The sequence below is a fragment of the Staurois parvus genome, unplaced genomic scaffold, assembly GCF_062004578.1.
Source record: "Staurois parvus isolate SC_StPar_1 unplaced genomic scaffold, SC_StPar_1.0 ptg000634l, whole genome shotgun sequence".
In the NCBI taxonomy this organism is placed as follows: domain Eukaryota; kingdom Metazoa; phylum Chordata; class Amphibia; order Anura; family Ranidae; genus Staurois; species Staurois parvus.
The window spans coordinates 12,608,199-12,626,983 of NW_028318430.1; the positions used below are offsets into that span (position 1 = coordinate 12,608,199).

The following is an 18,785-nucleotide window of genomic DNA, read 5'->3' on the forward strand; positions in this document are numbered from 1 at the left end:
GAGACTGCGGACACAGTACAGGAGATGGCCAGAGACTGCGGACACAGTACAGGGGATGGCCAGAGACTGCGGACACAGTACAGGGGATGGCCAGAGACTGCGGACACAGTACAGGGGATGGCCAGAGACTGCGGACACAGTACAGGGGATGGCCAGAGACTGCGGACACAGTACAGGGGATGGCCAGAGACTGCGGACACAGTACAGGGGATGGCCAGAGACTGCGGACACAGTACAGGGGATGGCCAGAGACTGCGGACACAGTACAGGGGATGGCCAGAGACTGCGGACACAGTACAGGGGATGGCCAGAGACTGCGGACACAGTACAGGGGATGGCCAGAGACTGCGGACACAGTACAGGGGATGGCCAGAGACTGCGGACACAGTACAGGGGATGGCCAGAGACTGCGGACACAGTACAGGGGATGGCCAGAGACTGCGGACACAGTACAGGGGATGGCCAGAGACTGCGGACACAGTACAGGGGATGGCCAGAGACTGCGGACACAGTACAGGGGATGGCCAGAGACTGCGGACACAGTACAGGGGATGGCCAGAGACTGCGGACACAGTACAGGGGATGGCCAGAGACTGCGGACACAGTACAGGGGATGGCCAGAGACTGCGGACACAGTACAGGGGATGGCCAGAGACTGCGGACACAGTACAGGGGATGGCCAGAGACTGCGGACACAGTACAGGGGATGGCCAGAGACTGCGGACACAGTACAGGGGATGGCCAGAGACTGCGGACACAGTACAGGGGATGGCCAGAGACTGCGGACACAGTACAGGGGATGACCAGAGACTGCGGACACAGTACAGGGGATGACCAGAGACTGCGGACACAGTACAGGGGATGACCAGAGACTGCGGACACAGTACAGGGAATGACCAGAGACTGCGGACACAGTACAGGGAATGACCAGAGACTGCGGACACAGTACAGGGAATGACCAGAGACTGCGGACATAGTACAGGGAATGACCAGAGACTGTGGACATAGTACAGATGACCAGAGACTGCGGACACAGTACAGGAGATAAACAGAGACTGCGGACATAGTACAGGGAATGACCAGAGACTGTGGATAAGTCCGGACAATTTCACCCCCTTCCAGTCCAGGCCAATTTTCAGCTTTCAGTGCTATCACGCTTTGAATGACAATTGCGTGGTCATACAACACTGTACCCATATGAATGTTTTAGCATTTTTTTGAGACAGATATAACTTTATTTTGGTGGTATTTATTCACTACTGGGATTTTTATTTTTTTGCTATATAAAATGTAAAAGTCCAAAAATTTTGAAAAAAAAAGTGTTTTTCTTATAAAATTTTGCAAATGAATAATCTTTATTTATAAATCTTGGCCAAAATGTATTCATCTATCTTTTTAGTAAAAAAAAAAAAAAAAAAAAAAAAAAAAAACCCAAAATTAGTTTATAACCAAAAATGATACATTTTTCAAAAAATGTTTTTACATTTTTTTTATTTTTTATATTATTTATGTTGTTTTGATTTGTTTTCTTTTAACATACTGTCATCCTAGCAGTACAGTGTCACCATAGACACTGTACTACTTGTGGGGGGTGATAAAGATTTTTTCTTCTTTTTTTACACTGATTGCTTTTACACCCATAAATGCTGTAACAGCAATCATTTCTCCTTCTCTCTGGCTGCATTCCTGCAGCCATTGAGAAATACTGTGCGAGCTGTGATTGGTCACAGCTTGTCACATGGTACAAGGCTGTTGTGAATAGCCGTGTACCATGTGACCTCTGTGATCATTCACAGAATTCACAAGTAGTAAGCAATGATGTCAGGAAGTGACATCTTGTTTACTACTGTTCATGTGATCACTGATTGGCCAATCAGTGATCACAGGAATCAGGACCTCACACTGAGGTCCCATACAGTGATCTCTGTTCTGCTGTGTCCGGAGATCATAGTGCCACGCGCTCCCAGGGAGCACGCACAACGCACAGGCAATGAATGTGGGGGACGTTTAGAAATGTCCACCCTCATCGGTAGCACTCCCGTCTGGCCGTTTATGGACATGGGCCGGACGGGAAGAGCTTAAAGAAAAAAAAGGAAAAATTACTCCAAGAGCACAACGACTCATCCAGGGGGTCACAAAAGAACCCTGAACAACATCTACAGAACTTCAGGCCTAACTTGCCTCAGTTAAGGTCAGTGTTCATAATTCAGTAAGAAAGACTGGGCAAAACTGACATCCATGGTTGAATTTTAAGGCGAAAGCCACTGCTGACCAAAAAGAACACAAATGCTCGTCTCATATTTGCCAAAAACATCTTGATTATCCCCAAGACTTTTGGGCAAATATTCCGTGAACTGATGGGACAAAAGTTAAACCTTCTGGAAGGTGTGCATCCCGTTACATCTGGCATAAAACCAACACAGCATTTCATACAAAGAACAGCATACCAACAGTCAAACATGATATGCAGCAGACAATGATCTGAAACACACCAGCAAGTCCACCTCTGGATGCCTAAAAAACCCCCCACAAAATTAAGGTTTTGAAATGGCCTAGGCAAAATCCGAACTTAAATCCTAGTGAGATGCTGCAGTATAAACTTAAACAGGCTGTTCATGCTCAAAAACCCTATAATGTGGCTGAAGTAAAACAATTCTGCAGAGAAGAGTGGGCCAAAATTCCTCCACAATGATGTGAAAGAGTTACTGCCAGCTATCGCAAACGCTTGATTTTTTTACCTTAATAAATTAAATAATTTAAAAACTGCATTTAGGTTATCTTTGTTAATAACATTTGTTTGATCTGAATCATTTTAGTGTGACAAATAGATAATAAATAAATAAAAATCAGGAAGGGGGCAAATACTTTTTCACAGCACTGTATGTAGGATTACTGCATGAAGGGTACATGAAGGATAAATAGAAGACAAATTGCTAAAATATTCAAAATATTAAAATATACACAATATATTATGCATTAAAGTGTTGTAAAGGCTTAATGCAGTACAGAATGCATGAAGGTAAAAAACCTACTGTGTACAGCCCCCCTCAATACTTACCTAAGCCCCATCACAACCCAGCAATGTGCACAAGAGCCTCGGCCCTCCGGGAACTTTCCCTCCTCACTGACTGACACAGCAGTGGGAGCCATTGGCTCCCGCAGCTGTCAGTCAACGCCAGAAAACCAATGAGGAGAGAGGGGGTGGAGCAGAGCAGTAGTTTTATGTGAGATTGGACATGCAAAGCACCGGATCAGGAGTGAGCCTGCTTGGGTGCCCCAGAGCAAGGTTCTTGGTTTGAGGGCACTCGGCAAGAGGAAGGGGTCAGGAGCACCAGCAGGGGACCCAAGAGGAGGATTGGGGCTGCTCTGTGCAAAACCAATGACCACAGCAGGTAAGTATAACAAGAAAAAAAATTGCCTTTAACATCACTTTACTTACAGTAGAGTTTATGTTTGCTTCTCTGCTCATTACCAAAAAATATAATAAAAGGATGTTTTAAAAACAAAATGACTAAATAAGAACCCCATACATGCCAGAAAAACAGTGTGAAAATAATTTTGATATGCAAGAAGTTAAAAAGTAAACCAGTGAATACCAAAACTTAAAAAAATGGACAGGTTTTAGTGATCACTGGAAACAGAAGGGTTTAAGGGTGTTTTGTTATACTTCCTTAAATCTTTAAAATGTTTATTGCTTCAGGAAATATTTGCTTGCAAGTTTATCATGGATTATAATGTTGTCAATTGCAATATTGTAATAATTATTTTTAATATGTGGTACATTATTCCCTGAAGGGCATTATTTAAACAACTGCAACAATTAGAACTAAACTAGACTCCCAAGTTTTCTTATTGAATCTAGAAATTGGTTAACTTAAACTTGGCACAGATATATTTGAGATACACTTGGGGGGTGGGGGACTTACTTGGTACATTCTTCCAAAGACTGGACCAACATCTGCTGGAAGGCACAAATTTCCTCCAGGTTTCCGATTAGGTAAGAGATACTAGTTGGACTAAGCCTTAAAGAAACACATATGTAAGTGAATTTTTTAGCAAAGAAAAATTATTAAGCATACTTTCGAGCTAGTTCTATAGTATTAGCTCAGGAATATACTCTCGGTTCATATAACAGACAATCAAAAAGCTTGGATGGTAGCAGATGAAATTGTTTGCTGCACATTTGTAAAATAAGCTCACATCATAAAGTTCAGAAATGTACAAAGGTGACAATGGTAATGTTTGTATATTTAAATATTTATCTCTGAGCTTCTGTCTTTCTTAACATTACTAAACTGCAAAGTATTTATGACCAATGAAATTGCAGTGGTGAAGTCTCAAGACCAAACAATTTAAAAGGTCACATCATGAATCAACTGACTTATAGTGTTTCCACTTTTTTAGTCAAATTTAAGGGCCATTCACTATGTGTTTGTGTTCCCATTCGCATAGCATACCTAAAAAATACATTTTAAAACATGTTTACATTTCCAGGTGTGTCTTTGGAGCAGACATACAGTATGTGCGGCCCACAAGATGGTCTGAACAATTTCAAAATGAGAGGAAGCTTAATCTGTCCCCATCGACAAGGAAGGACACACCAAATATCACCTCAACACAAAGAAAGCAGAATCCAGCTTCTAGAGCTTTAACCATTTGTTAGGACAGTGTCGGAACAGCATAGACAGGGTTAGTTATGGTGAACATCAACTCCCAGCCCCAGAGGAAAATTTCGGTGATGGAGTTTTCAGAAAAAAGCAAAATGTAAGCAGCCGATTTTTTTTGGTTATCCAATTCGGCTCTGGAAGATTTTACCCCCTTCATGACCAGACCATTTTTTGCTATACCACACTGCGCTACTTTAACTAGTAATTACACGGTCATGCAATGCTGTAAATAAAACGTATATAATTTTTTTTCACACAAATACTTTCTGAAAGTATATAAAACATATCCAATAAAAAAAATTTCAAAGATCTAATTTCTTCATAAATTTTGGCCAAAATGTATTATGCTACACATCAGATAAAATAAAATCCCAATAAGTGTATATTAATTGGTTTGAATAAAAGTTATAGCGCCTACAAACTATGGTATATATACAGAAATTTTATATATATATATACACACACACACACACACACACACACACACATAAAATGGTAAATGTGTGCCTAACAATGTGTAATGTGTGTAAAGTGCGCTGTTTTTACTAAACGATCTCCAAGTTTCTCATCCCTGCTTTGCAGACATAAAAAAACGGACAGGTTGCTCCCACTGTACAGAGCTCTGTGTTGTTTACCAAGAGAGCTCTGAGCTGTGATTCTACACAGCCGATTAGCAGACGATCAGTCGGGACTTGCTGATAGGCTCCCACTGTGTACAATCACTTTGCCTACAGCAGCTGCCTGTACACAGTACATTATGGGCGGGTGGTCATAAACTGGTTATGCAATGTGAATGAGAATGTGTAGGAAATATAAAGTAAGTGTTATCTCAATTTTGGTGCAAAAGTGAAAATATAATTTACCTGACCATAATAGCCAATACAATCAGACCATCTTATCAGTTTTTGTGGTGCAGTATATGCTTCTTTCACTAGTTTAATCAATGAGCACAGATATTGTTTCGGTATATCAGTGACTGAAGTCCTTCCACAAGGGTCAATCTACGTGTAAATTCTTAATATGTAACTGGTTATTACTTACATAAGAGTACCAACATTACAGCAGTAATTAAAGAGATACGTTCACCTTTGCTAACTTGTCATACTCATATTCAGGGTGTAACATATAATATGTTAATGTTGGACCGACCCCAAATCCCCCATTGTGACAGCAAGTGGGAGATCTTTTCCCCTGTTAAGTGTCACAATTTTTAAAAAGTGCGGCTGTGTGGGGCTCTGCCAGCCCGGCCACCTCATTCATCCACAGAGTTCTGTGAATAGAAAACTACAAGTCCCAACAGCCATTGTGGCTGTTGAGCACTCTGGTAGTTCATTGATTCGTCCTGTCAGTGTAAAACTGCTTGCTCATACAGGGTACGAGCAGACAGATTACACTGACAGGCTTCAGAAGACCTGCATGGCATCAGCGGTGCTATGCTTTCTAAACTCCTAAAACAAAAAGCTGCAAAAAGAAAATATGCATGTATTATTTTTTGTTAACAGGTGAATTTATCCTTTAAACAAACCTGAGCCCAAGGGGTTAAAATTGGGGAGAATTAGTGATCTCTTACACACACATCAATATGACTGTGCAGTTCTTCTACAACCTACTTTAATTTTGCCAAAGATAGTGCTCAGCATAAATGAGTACACCCCAACAGATTTGTCAGAAAACCTTTCCTTTCTTTTCAGAATCAACATGTTCTATGGGACACTATACTACAAAATACTCCCACAAATGTAGGCCATTGATTGCAAACAAGATTTGCACACACAAAAAAGTTTTTTTCCTAACAAATTCATTCAGGACCATGTTGCAAAAATGACTACACCCCAATGAAAGTCTTAGGAGCAAAGCTAAATTTTAGACAACAAAATCCTAATTAACAAGAATTTAACTACAGGTGAGTCTAATTATTCATTAAACAGGTGTCCAGCAGACAGGTGGTTATAAAGGCCGTTACTTAAAGAAATCCCTTCCCATTTCATGCTGTCACCAATGGCACCACATTGAAGAGAAATGCCACAAGGCCTAAGAAAGAAAATAATTTCTTTACACAAGAAAGGTGAAGGCTACAAGAAGATCAGCAAAGCTTTACTTAATCAGTCAGAATAGTGTAGCAAATGTGATAAAAATTTGACAGAGATGGAACTGCAACCATCTCACAGAGACGTCCAAGCCATCCACGGACGGTAACACCTCGACAAGAGCGTCTTCTGATAAGAAGGGTTGAAGAAAATCACCATGCAAATTCACTGCAGTTAGCTAAAGAAGTAGAAAGCCAAACTGGGCTGACTGTTTCCCGTGACACAGTACAGCATACACTGTTGAGCAATGCAATGCATGGGTGTCGTCCACAAAGGAAGCCTCTTCTAAAGCCCATGCACAAAAAAGCCTGCCTAAAATTTGCCATGGACCATGCTGTAAAAAGAAGACTACTGGGACTCTGTACTCTGGAGTGATGAGACCAAGATAAATGTTTTTGGAACTGATGGCTTCAAAACTGTATGGCGTCACAAAGGTGAAGAGTACAAAGAAAAATGCATGGTGCCTACAGTGAAACATGGTGGTGGCAGTGTCCTTCTGTGGGGCTGCATTTGTGCTGCTGGTGTCAGGGAGCTGCATTTCATTGATTGTATCATGAAGTCACAGATGTACTGCTCTATATTAAAAGAGAAGATTCTACCATCACTCCGTGCCCTTGGTCACTGTACACTTTTCCAACATGACAATGATCCAAAACAAACATCTAAGGCCACTGTTGCATTTCTGAAGAACAATGTGGTGAAAGTGATTCAGTGGCCAAGTGTGTCTCCTGATCTGAACCCAATCGAACACCTATGAAGAGACAAGTTGAGCATCACTCGCCATCCAGCATCCAGGCTCTAAAAGAGGTTGTTCTTGAAGAATGGAAAAAGATAGGTGTTGCAATATATTGCCAGCTTGTTCATTCCTTGCCTAAAAGATTTGGTGCTGATTTTACAAATCATGGAGGTCATACAAAATACTAGATGTACCGTAGTAGTTTATGTTGTGGGGTGTATTCATTTTTGCATCAACTAATTTGAGTAAAACTGAAGATTTCTAAATTATATTATTAACCTTACTTTCTTGTAATGAGCTAAACAAAAGTTCTATAAAACTCAGTTTTGTCAAAATTTTGGAAATTGTTCTTTTGTTCATTGAGATATTGATTAAAATCCTACTTTTCAAAAAGGGGTGTGCTCAGTTATGCTGAGCACTGTATGTAGTATAAAGACAAAAATAAGAAAACAATATATTTAAATTTGCATCCAACTGCCCTTCTATTACACAGTTTTAGAGCTGAAGGAGATTGTACAATTAGATTGTATAGTGTATGGTCAGCTTATAGTAGCTGTAACTAGCTAAAACTATATTAGCTCAATTTACTCTAGACTTTTAATCCAATAGTTTGTAAAAGGAAAAATTTTAACAATGAAAAATTTAATGCAGTATTTTCATAATCAAAGGTCATAGGTCAGAAATCTTACTTTTCACTGGATTGTAAATGACGAAGGTAATTGGATAACAAATTTTGGATCTCCTTTGAGTACTCATTCTCAGTTTCTAGAATGTTTTGTAGCACCTGCAAAGATCAAAATATATTTATTAGATGATATGACAAAAAACAAACACTGGGAAAAAGTATTAAACCATCGTAAGTCAAACTACATGGGTTGTCACCTTACATGATTAATTTTCACTAACATAGTGTAATAATGCTACCAGATTCTACAAAGTTAAAAGGTAGTCCTGTATTAGCCAAGGAACATATCCAAAATGGTATTTTCAGTAAAAATTAGGATGAGATATTTAATAGTTACCTGAAGAGCAAATCATAGCAAGGTGTACATTAAAAGAAGGGAAAAAAAAAACCCTCTGTACCCCCGCACTACTCTATCAAATCAATCGTGTGACTAAAAATATAAACATAGTGCTGCCTGCACAACATGTGATTCATACAAGAACAAAACAAAATAAAACAAATAGTGCAGTGCTCTCCCTAAAAATAAATGCTAAAGGCCCATTCACAGCATAATACACAGATTTTGTGGCTGCAATACTCTAATGTAGGCCATAGACGTGGGGAAAATCGGCCGTTTTTTTATTTTTTTAAAAATCGTAAATCGGTCATTCAGACGGCCGACATTGCCACTAATTTAAAAAAAAAAAAAAAAAAAAAAAGGACTGTGGGTTTTAGTCCCGTCTACAGCCGTCAATTAATATAATAGTGGTGTCCCTGCATAGAGACCCGCTATTATATTTGACAGAAGAAACAGATTATGCAGAAGAAGAAGAAGAGAAACAACATTGTATCTATTTGTACTTGAATAGAAACATCTGTATCCAAAATGCATACAGATACAATGTAGCAACTTTTCTTCTTCTCCGTCTTCTTCTGCAAAATCTATTTCATCTTCTCCTCTTTTCTTCTATTCTTCTTGATATTCTATTTCTTCTTCTCCTGCAAAATCTATTTCTTCTATTACTCCTTTTTCTTCATAGTCAATTTATTGTCAAATCGTCCAGAAGAACGGACGATTTGACCATAAATTACCATGAAAATCGGTCGATCTAACAAATCGTCCCAGGATTTTCCAGCATGGCCGATTTTCAAAATCTCTTAAAATTAAGAAAAACGGCCGACATTTTTCCCCAGTAAAGGTATGAATATCGGCCGATTTTTTTATCGGCCGATAATTCGGCAAGAAAATTGGAAATCTATGGCCTGCATTAGAGATGTGTTAATATATGAATACCCAATTAAAATTTTTATCAGTTCACTGCCTTTACTGATTTTATTTGAAATAAACTTACGCAAACAGCTTTATGGAGTATTTTTATGTTATTCTATGAGCCATACCATAACAAGGGGAGGCAATATTTAATTTGTTCAAGCAGAATATGCTGGAGTAGAGCACCACAGCTTTCACTTGGTGGCTTTTACACAAGCTGGTTTTTACACAAGAGGACTCATGTTTGAGCACACATGGAGGAGTGAAGCTATTTTCTTTCACACACTGCACTGTGCAAACATTTTGGACAGGTGTGAAAAATGCTTTCAGAAATAGAAGTGTTAATAGTTTAGTAGTCCTGCTGCAGAATAAATTTGGGGCCACCCTCCCTGATGGTATGGCATTATGAATAAGTATCTGCCTGTATTTCTCAGCATTGAGGAGACCACTGATCCTGACCAAATCTCCAACTCCATTAACAGAAATGCAGCTCCAAACCTACATGGAACCTCCACCATGCTTCACTATTGCCTGCAGTCACTTATTATTGTACTGCTCTCCAGCCCTTTGGTGAACAAACTACCTTCCTTTTACAACCAAAGAGCCCAGAGAACCTGCTGCCATCTTTCTACACCCCAGTTCCTATATTTTCAAACATAGTTGAGTCAATTAGCCTTGTTTACACGTGCACAAAAACATTCAGGGTGCACGCATATGCATATATATATATATATATATATATATATATATACATACATACATACATACATACATACATACATACACACACACACACATATACATACACACATTATTAAATATATCCACAGTATATATATATATATATATATATACACATACATACACATATACATATACATATACACACACACACACACACACGGTGCCTTGAAAAAAGTATTCTTACCTCTTCCAGCGGGTATAAAACTGGTCACTGCAAGCAGCTATAGCCTCTGACAGTAATTGAAGTTCAATAAGACAAGCTGGTTGTACCCAAAACGATCGATGGATAGACTTTGGTACAATCAGCCTGCGTATACATGAGTTGAATCTCAGCCTATCCTGGCTGAAACGGACAAATTTCAAAGCCATACTGTGTCTGTGCCCACCCAAACCCTGCAGTATTATGATAAATGGTTCATGAAAAAAAAAAGTATTAGGAGCAGGGCTTTTTTTTCTCAGAAAAGAGGTGCAGGAACTCCCCCTTTCTGAGCCACTTCTTGTCTCCTCCCCTTACCTGCTTCCGAGCACCGTTCCTTGGTTCCAACCCCCACCCACCTCCCAGTATGAGGCCTTTTAGAGAATACAGAGCCAAGTATCGTTTTGTGGTGCCAAGTAATTTGTATGGAAATCTTTCATGGCAACAAGAAAATCCGTAAAATAGATCACTTGCAGCTAGCAGCAACAATGGAACCCCACAACAAAATACCCCCAGCAACAACAGATTTCCCAGCAGCCAGCATCAACTGACTCTCCACAGCAGCCAGAAACATAGATCCCTCCCTCAAAAGTAGATCCCTTCCAGTAACAATTGACCCCCTAGCAACAATAGATCCCCACCAGCAACAATATACCACCATGCAACAATAGATTCCCTAGCAGCCAGCATTATTAGATCCTCCATCACACCCCAGTTCCCCATACTATTACACACAATCAGTGCTGGAGGTGCTGAAACTGCATTTCCTCACGTTCCCGCTGAAAAAAGCCCTGATTAGTTGTTATGTTACCTGATTAGTTTAGATGCCATCTGTAAGCAGAGGACATTTTTTTGTCAGTTGATTCATCAAAATATGTTATTGATAAAAGGAGTTAGACCTTCCACACTCACACCAACGCTGTATTACATTTTAACAATTGGAATTTACTATGCAAATACCAAAACCACCAACAGAAGATACAATTCTTGAGAATTTCTGAAAACGGTTGGATCTGCTTGATATGAAGGCTGGACAGACTCAGCATACGTCATTTCCAATAGTTAAATGTTTCCATTTCTGACTGTACTTAGTTCAGTAACTGGACAGCATTGACAGGAAGCCTTGATGTTTTATTCAGCGAGTACACTAAAGACTGTTCATTTTCACTGAATGCTTCCATTCATTTCAAACTTCACAGTGGGGAATAAGAGCATTTTTGTTACATTTTGCAAGTTCATTTGCAGCTGAAGACCTAATTATTGACCTCCTCAGTAAATTGACTCTTTGCGTCTATATCTGTGTGTCTCAGAAATGTCATAAAGTAGTTAGCTGGCCATAACAAAGATGACATAGGATTCTTGTAACAGGCATGGCTGTTGAAAGTGCTATGAGAGGCAAATTTAAAAAAAAGGCAATGCACACTAGGGTCATTTTACATGAAGCAGAGTCTGCCCTGATCAGCAGGGGATCAATGAGCAGATCCCCTGCCTAACAAGAAACGAATGAGACGGATGCAGGGCCAAATCTACCCTGTCCAACGTGAGGGTGTAGTAAAAAATGTCAGGGGGCAGAGGATAGGAGGTCAGCATGGAAGAGGACAGGGGTCAGTCCTGGCAGGGCAGAGGATGGAACACAACTCCTTCTCCCATCACGGCACTGCAAACAGCCTGGGCACAGGCAGCAGAGCTCCTCCTCCCCACACAACCGATAACTGTGATCAGTGTAGTGTCAGTCAAGGACAGTATAGTGTCAAAACTAGGGCGGTAAAGTGTCAGGTTACAGTAGGATAGTGGCAGGTTAGGGCAGTATAGCGGCAGGTAAGGGTTGGCTTTGGTGGGCACAACTAAAATCGGGGGGGGGGGGGGGGCCATAGTCCACCCCAGCACCCCCCTAGATCCCGCCATGGACGGATGTCAGTTATTTGACATCTGTGCCTGGCTGACACGGGTGGACCCATGATAGCTTAAAGGGTGGCTGGATGTGAATGGACTCCCCTGTCTGTTTACATCAGGCAACCTCCAATCCACCACACCTCGTTCAGGAAAAATGTAAAAGGATGCAAATAGAATTACATATTCCTGAAATGATACTAAAAGTCACATTGTGAGGAGATGGTAAGATAATTATAGCCCTGTTATTTAGGTGTAGAGCTATTACATTCTCAAGGAACACAAATTTAATCTATAGCTGTTTTTCAGATATGAATTGTAGAGATCAGCAACAGGTGGCATAAATCATATGAAATCAGTAGCATTCTAAATACAAATTTTCTACACAGCCAATAATTTCATTGATCATAAAATGTTCCGTTTTAAGAGAAGGCACATGAGTACACGGGCTCCAATGTGATCAAAACTCACATTTGTTCAGAAAAAAATGCTAGCATTTGCCATGTTCATATGGGCATCTCGCTCATACAAACACAAGTCCTAAAGATGAACTACACACAAACAGCTAAATACACAGTTGAAACACATACATTTTACCTGGGGGGGAGTTTTAATACAGTTCAACTGGTCCTGTGATCTGGGCATCCCTGCCAGACAGCATAAACAGCTCTGAAACTTCACTGGAGACATGGGTTATGGCACTTTCGAAATGAACCAAAGTCATAGAGTGTTAACCCGTCTACTCTCGGTGTGAGTACTGCAATGCTAAAGATTACAGGAAGCCAACATATTACACGCAGGTACCAGTATTAAAACAACCAGTATTTTTTATATTGAATTCAATGCTGGACTAAAAAGGTGTTTTACATCTGCCTGGAATTCAGCTTGAAGACCTGACCTAGTTACTTCAGATCTAACTACTGCCCTAAAAACATCATCCAAGGACACAGTATAATATATGCTTATAACCTCAGATGATATGTCCAACGAACAAAGAGATTATATATATATATATATATAAAACATGAAGAAATCAAATACACTAAATTACACCTTTTTAACGTCCTGTGAAATCCCACAGAACTCTGTCATCTTAGCCTTACCCTGTGTTCAAGTACAAGCCAACATGCAGACCGCACAGACAAGACACGTGAAAAGAAATCACAATTTCAGAAAACCTCAGAGCATATTTATAGAAGTTTATCAAAAAATGCTACAATTTAATCAATCACTAGATTAAGCAAAATGTCAAGTCACCTCTCTTGCTGCCACCTTCAGCCATGTCCTTCTGCGTGGATTGCAAGAACTGTAGCTGCTCACAGAAGCGCCCATGACACTGCAACCAAATCGTCTCCCCATTCCCTTAGTGCACTGGAGGAATTGACAAGTACTAAGACAGAGGCTTGCTGTTGAAGTGCAGAATAAATCTATGCCAACAAGCAATGAATGGCAAAGACATCTCTGAGCTTAGAGACATCCCAGTATACCAAAAGAAGATTCTCTCATACAGTTCTCTCACAACACTTATGTGAACACAAACCTCTATCACAAGTAGGATAATGAAATAATATTTAGTAACAAGCAACAACTACGTACAAAGTTCAGAATCCTATTTGTTTTGATTATACTGGAGGCAGGTAAGTGAAATAGGATCACTCGCTGCCATGGGTTACAGCACTTTCAAAATGAAAGAAACCTTTATTCTTAACTCACCATGCTACAGCAAGAAGAAACTGTTATGCAAGGTCTACATAAGGTATATATTTTCAACAAATGATACCAGAAAGCCTACACGATACTTCTTATGAAGTGTACCAATGTAGAACGTAACAGGCTGTCAAATTTAAAAAAAAAAAAACACTGTAAAAGATTTACTTTGTACTTTGATATTCTAAAAGTATAAGGATATTTACATTAACAAGCGGGTAAAATGACAGAGTAAATGCAGACACTTATAGAGAGAACAAAAAAACACACACACACACACACACACACACACACACACACACACTAAATTGCCAAAAGTATCGGGATGCCTGCCTTTACACACACATGAACTTTAATGGCATTCCAGGCTGGCCATACATTATACAATTATCTGGAGAATTTTGGTTTAGATTTACCAAAAACCATATAATAGGAGGACAAACCTAAACAACACTTTCAATTGTATCCAATTAGGCAGGCCCTTGCACTACACAGTTGAAGGTAAATCTAAAGGAAATTGGGCAGAAAATTGGAAGATAATTGTATAATGTATGGCCAGCCTTAGTCCGTAGAGTTCAATAGTGGGTTGGCCCACCCTTTGCAGCTATAACAGCTTCAGCTCTTCTGGGAAGGCTGTCCACAAGGTTTAGGAGTGTCTATGGGAATGTTTGACCATTCTTCCAGAAGCGCATTTGTGACATCAAGCACTGATATTGGACAAGACCTGGCTCACAGTCTCCGCTCTAGTCAAGTTCCTGCACCCTTGCTTTGTGCACTGGTGCGCAGTCATGTTAGAACAGGAGGGGGTCATCCACAAACTGTTCCCATAAAATTGGGAGCAGGAAATTGTCCAAAATGTCTTGGTATGCTGACACCTTAAGAGTTCCCTTCACTGGAACTAAGGCCATACACTATACAATTTTCTGTCCAATTTCTGCCCAGTTTCCTTTAGATTTACCTTCAACTATGTAGTGCAAGTGCCTGCCTAATTGGATACAACTGAAAGTGTTGTTAGATTTGACCTCCTATTATGTGGTTTTTGTTAAATCCAAACCAAAAATCTAAAGAAAATTGTATAATGTATGGCCAGTCTAAGGGGCCAAGCCCAACCCCTGAGACAACACCACACCATAATCCCCCCTCCACCAAACCTTACACTTGGCACAATACAAAGCTTGATTTCCTCCTCCTTGCTCCTGAGAGCAACCCATTCTTTCACAAATGTTTGTAGAAACAGTCTGCATTCCTAGGTGCTTGACTGTATACACCTGTGGCTATGGAGGTGATTGGACCACCTGAATCCAATACTTTTGGCAAGATAGTGTGCAATATAGTGTGTGTGTAATATATATATATATATATTTTTTTTTTTTTTTTTTTACATACATACTTTTTTCCCTTCTAATAACCGAAAATCAGAATTTTTCACTGGCATTTCTGCAGTACAGATTTGGAAATCAGGCGCTGGTTGCGATAGGGAAAATAAAATTTTTAGGCTAGCTTGCTTCTAATGCACAAGTCCTATGGTGAATAAGCATGAGAAATTTAAGCTATCAAAACAACAAACTGATGGGCCATATAAGCGCCAACTGGCAGAACAAACTGCTACAGGATAGTTTAAAAAGCTTCTCAGTCCCGAAGGCAGAGGAATGAGGTAATCAGGTACAATTGGTGATTTATTTATTTTTTTTTAGACTTGGGACATACAGTTGCAAGAAAAAGTATGTGAACCCCTTGGGATTACGTGGAGTTTTGCATGAATTGCGCATAAAATGTGCTCTGAACGTCATCTAAGTCACAACAATAGAAGAACACAGTCTGCTGAACATAATACTACACAAACATTAGATGTTGCCATGGTTTAATTGCACATAACATGCAAACATTCACAGTGCAGGGAGGAAAAAGTATGTGAGGCCCTAGCTTAATGACTTCTCCCAGAGCTAATTGGAGCCAGGAGTGAGCCAACCTTGACTGCAATCAGTGTGATGATATTGGATATGTTGCTGACAGCTGTCCTGCCCTTAAAAAACACACACCTGTTTTGGGTTTACTGGTTTCAAGAAGCACTGTCTGATGTGAACCATGCCTCGCAGAAAAGAGCTCTCAGAAGACCTACGATCAAGAATTGTTGACTTGCATGAAGCTGGATAGGGTTACAAAAGTATCTCCAAAAGCCTTGATGTTCATGTGTCCACGGTAAGACAGACTGTCTAAAAATGGAGAAAGTTTAGCACTGTTGCTACTCTCCCTAGGCGTAGTCGTCCTGTAAAAATGACTGCAAGAGCACAGCGCAGAATGCTGCATGAGGTAAAGAAGAATCCCAGAGTGTCAGCTAAAGACCTGCAGAAATCTCTGGCACATGCTAACATTTTTGTTGACACATCTACAATAAGTAAAACATTAAACAAGAATGGAGTACATGGGAGGACACCACGGAGGAAGCCATTGCTGTCCAAAAAGAATATTGCAGCACGTTTGAAGTTTGCAAAAGAGCACCTGGATGTTCCACAGCACTACTGGCAAAATATACTGTGGACAGATGAAACCAAGATTGAGTTGTTTGGGAAGAACACACAACACTATGTGTGGAGAAAAAAAGGCACAGCACACCAACATCAAAACCTCATCCCCACTGTAAAACATGGCGGAGGGAGCATCATGGTTTGGGGCTGCTTTGCTGCCTCAAGGCCTGGACGGATTGTTGTCATTGATGGGAAAATGAATTCCAGAGTTTATCAAGACATTTTGCAGGAAAACGTACGACCATCTGTCCGCCAACTGAAGCTCCGCAGAGGATGGGTGATGCAACAGGACAATGACCCAAAGCATACAAGTAATTCAACAAAACAATGGCTGCAACAGCACAGAATACGCCTTCTGGAGTGGCCCAGTCAGAGTCCTGACCTCAACCCGATTGAAATGCTGTGGCATGACCTTAAGAAAGCGATTCACACCAGACATCCCAAGAATATTGCTACACTGAAACAGTTTTGTGAAGAGGAGTGGTCCAAAATTACTCCAGATCGTTGTGCAGGTCTGCAACTACAGGAAATGTTTGGTTGAGGTTATTGCTGCCAAAAGGAGGGTCAACCAGTTATTAAGTCCAAAGGTTCACATACTTTTTCCTCCCTGCACTGTGAATGTTTACATGTTATGTGCAATTAAACCATGGCAACATCTAATGTTTGTGTAGTATTATGTTCAGCACACTGTGTTCTTCTATTGTTGTGACTTAGATGATGTTCAGAGCACATTTTATGCCCAATTCATGCAAAACTCCATGTAATCCCAAGAGGTTCACATACTTTTTCTTGCAACTGTACAATGTACTTCCTTAAGGTCTCAAAAATCCTATCGTTCTGTAAAACATTTGTGGAGAATCCTTACATTTTTCCTTAATGATGGAAAGAATTGTTGAGAACTGTACAGTGCCTTGAAAAGGTATGCATACCCCTTGGAATTTTCCACATTTTGTCATGTTAAAACCACAAACTTAAATGTATTTTATTGGGATTTTATGTGATGAACCAACACAAAGTGGCACATAATTGTGAAGTGGAAGGAAAATGATGAATTGTCAAATTTTTTTTTACACATAAATATCTGAAAAGTGTGGCGGCATTTGTATTCAGGCCCCAAGTCAATACTTTGTTAAACCACCTTTCACTGCAATTACAGCTGCAAGTCTTTTTGGGGGAAGTCTCTACCAGCTTTGCACATCTAGAGTGATTTTTTTTGCCCATTCTTCTTTGCAAAATAGCTCAAGCTCTGTCAGAATGGATGGAGAGTGTCTGTGAACAGCAATTTGCAAGTCTTGCCATATATTCTCAATTGGATTTAGGTCTGGACTTTGACTGGGCCATTCTAACACATGAATATGCTTTGATCTAAACCATTTCATTGCAGCTCTGACTGTATGTTTAGGGTCGTTGTCCTGGAAGGTGAACCTCCGCCCCAATCTCAAGTCTTTTGCAGACTCTTACAGGTTTTATTCTAAGATTATATGAGAAATAGAGAAAAAAAAAAAAGCGCCACAAACTAAATAGAACAAAAGCTGCACTACTAACCAAAAAAAGGTAAAAATGTGAATAAATCAAAGAGTGCACTAAATATAAGTAAATACAAAATTTTATTAGTTTAAAATAATGTCCGTGATAGAAAAAATTTTATATAAAAGTCCATCCACCATAACAAAGTAATTAAACAGTACTGAAATCTTGCATAAATCAAACACGTGGCGAAATTCCGTGAGGACGTCGGATGACAAAACTAGTAGGGCGGGGCTTCTTTTGGATGTGACGTCTGGACACTCCTCATAGACTGTCGGCTGTGATATGCGGTGAGCGAGGCTCGTCCCTGTTTTCTTGAGGCTGTCATTGCTGGTGTCGGCTAGACACCCTGCTTGTGAGTGCATTTCTGACGTTTTAATAAAACATTTTGGTTTTAAACGTACTGCACTATGATTTCCTTTTTTGATTCCCCAAACATGATCTATGGTATGGAGATGTGATGACTACCTGCTGTTAAGGCTATTCCATATTGTGCTGACTGGCTGCTTGCAGTATATTGCTCCCAGTTTGGATTACTTCTGCTGATCATCGCTCCCAGAGCAAACGCTATCTTTGATGATTTATAATCTGGTCAGCATGGAGCTCTGGTGAGTGTACCCATTTTATTCGGTGGTGGATTTTTTTTGCACGGTGTTTGATTTATACAAGATTTCAGAACTGTTGAATTACTTTGTTATGGTGGATGGACTTTTATATAAATTTTTTTCTATCACGGACATCATTATTTTAAACAAATAATTTTTGTATTTAC

The 18,785-nt window shown here is 40.0% G+C and overlaps 1 protein-coding gene across 6 annotated transcripts in view; it reads right to left on the minus strand.

Moving 5' to 3' along the window:
- ARHGEF7 (Rho guanine nucleotide exchange factor 7) overlaps positions 1 to 18,785 on the minus strand; it is a 223,673-nt gene that overhangs the window by 107,475 nt on the left and 97,413 nt on the right. For all 6 annotated transcript variants that reach the window (XM_089693578.1, XM_089693575.1, XM_089693577.1 and 3 more), the window contains exons 7-8: positions 8,180 to 8,274; positions 3,927 to 4,022 (exon numbers count right to left, since the gene is read on the minus strand). In XM_089693578.1, coding sequence (XP_089549704.1) covers positions 3,927 to 4,022; positions 8,180 to 8,274 — 191 coding nt within the window. The remainder of the gene's footprint in view (positions 1 to 3,926; positions 4,023 to 8,179; positions 8,275 to 18,785) is intronic.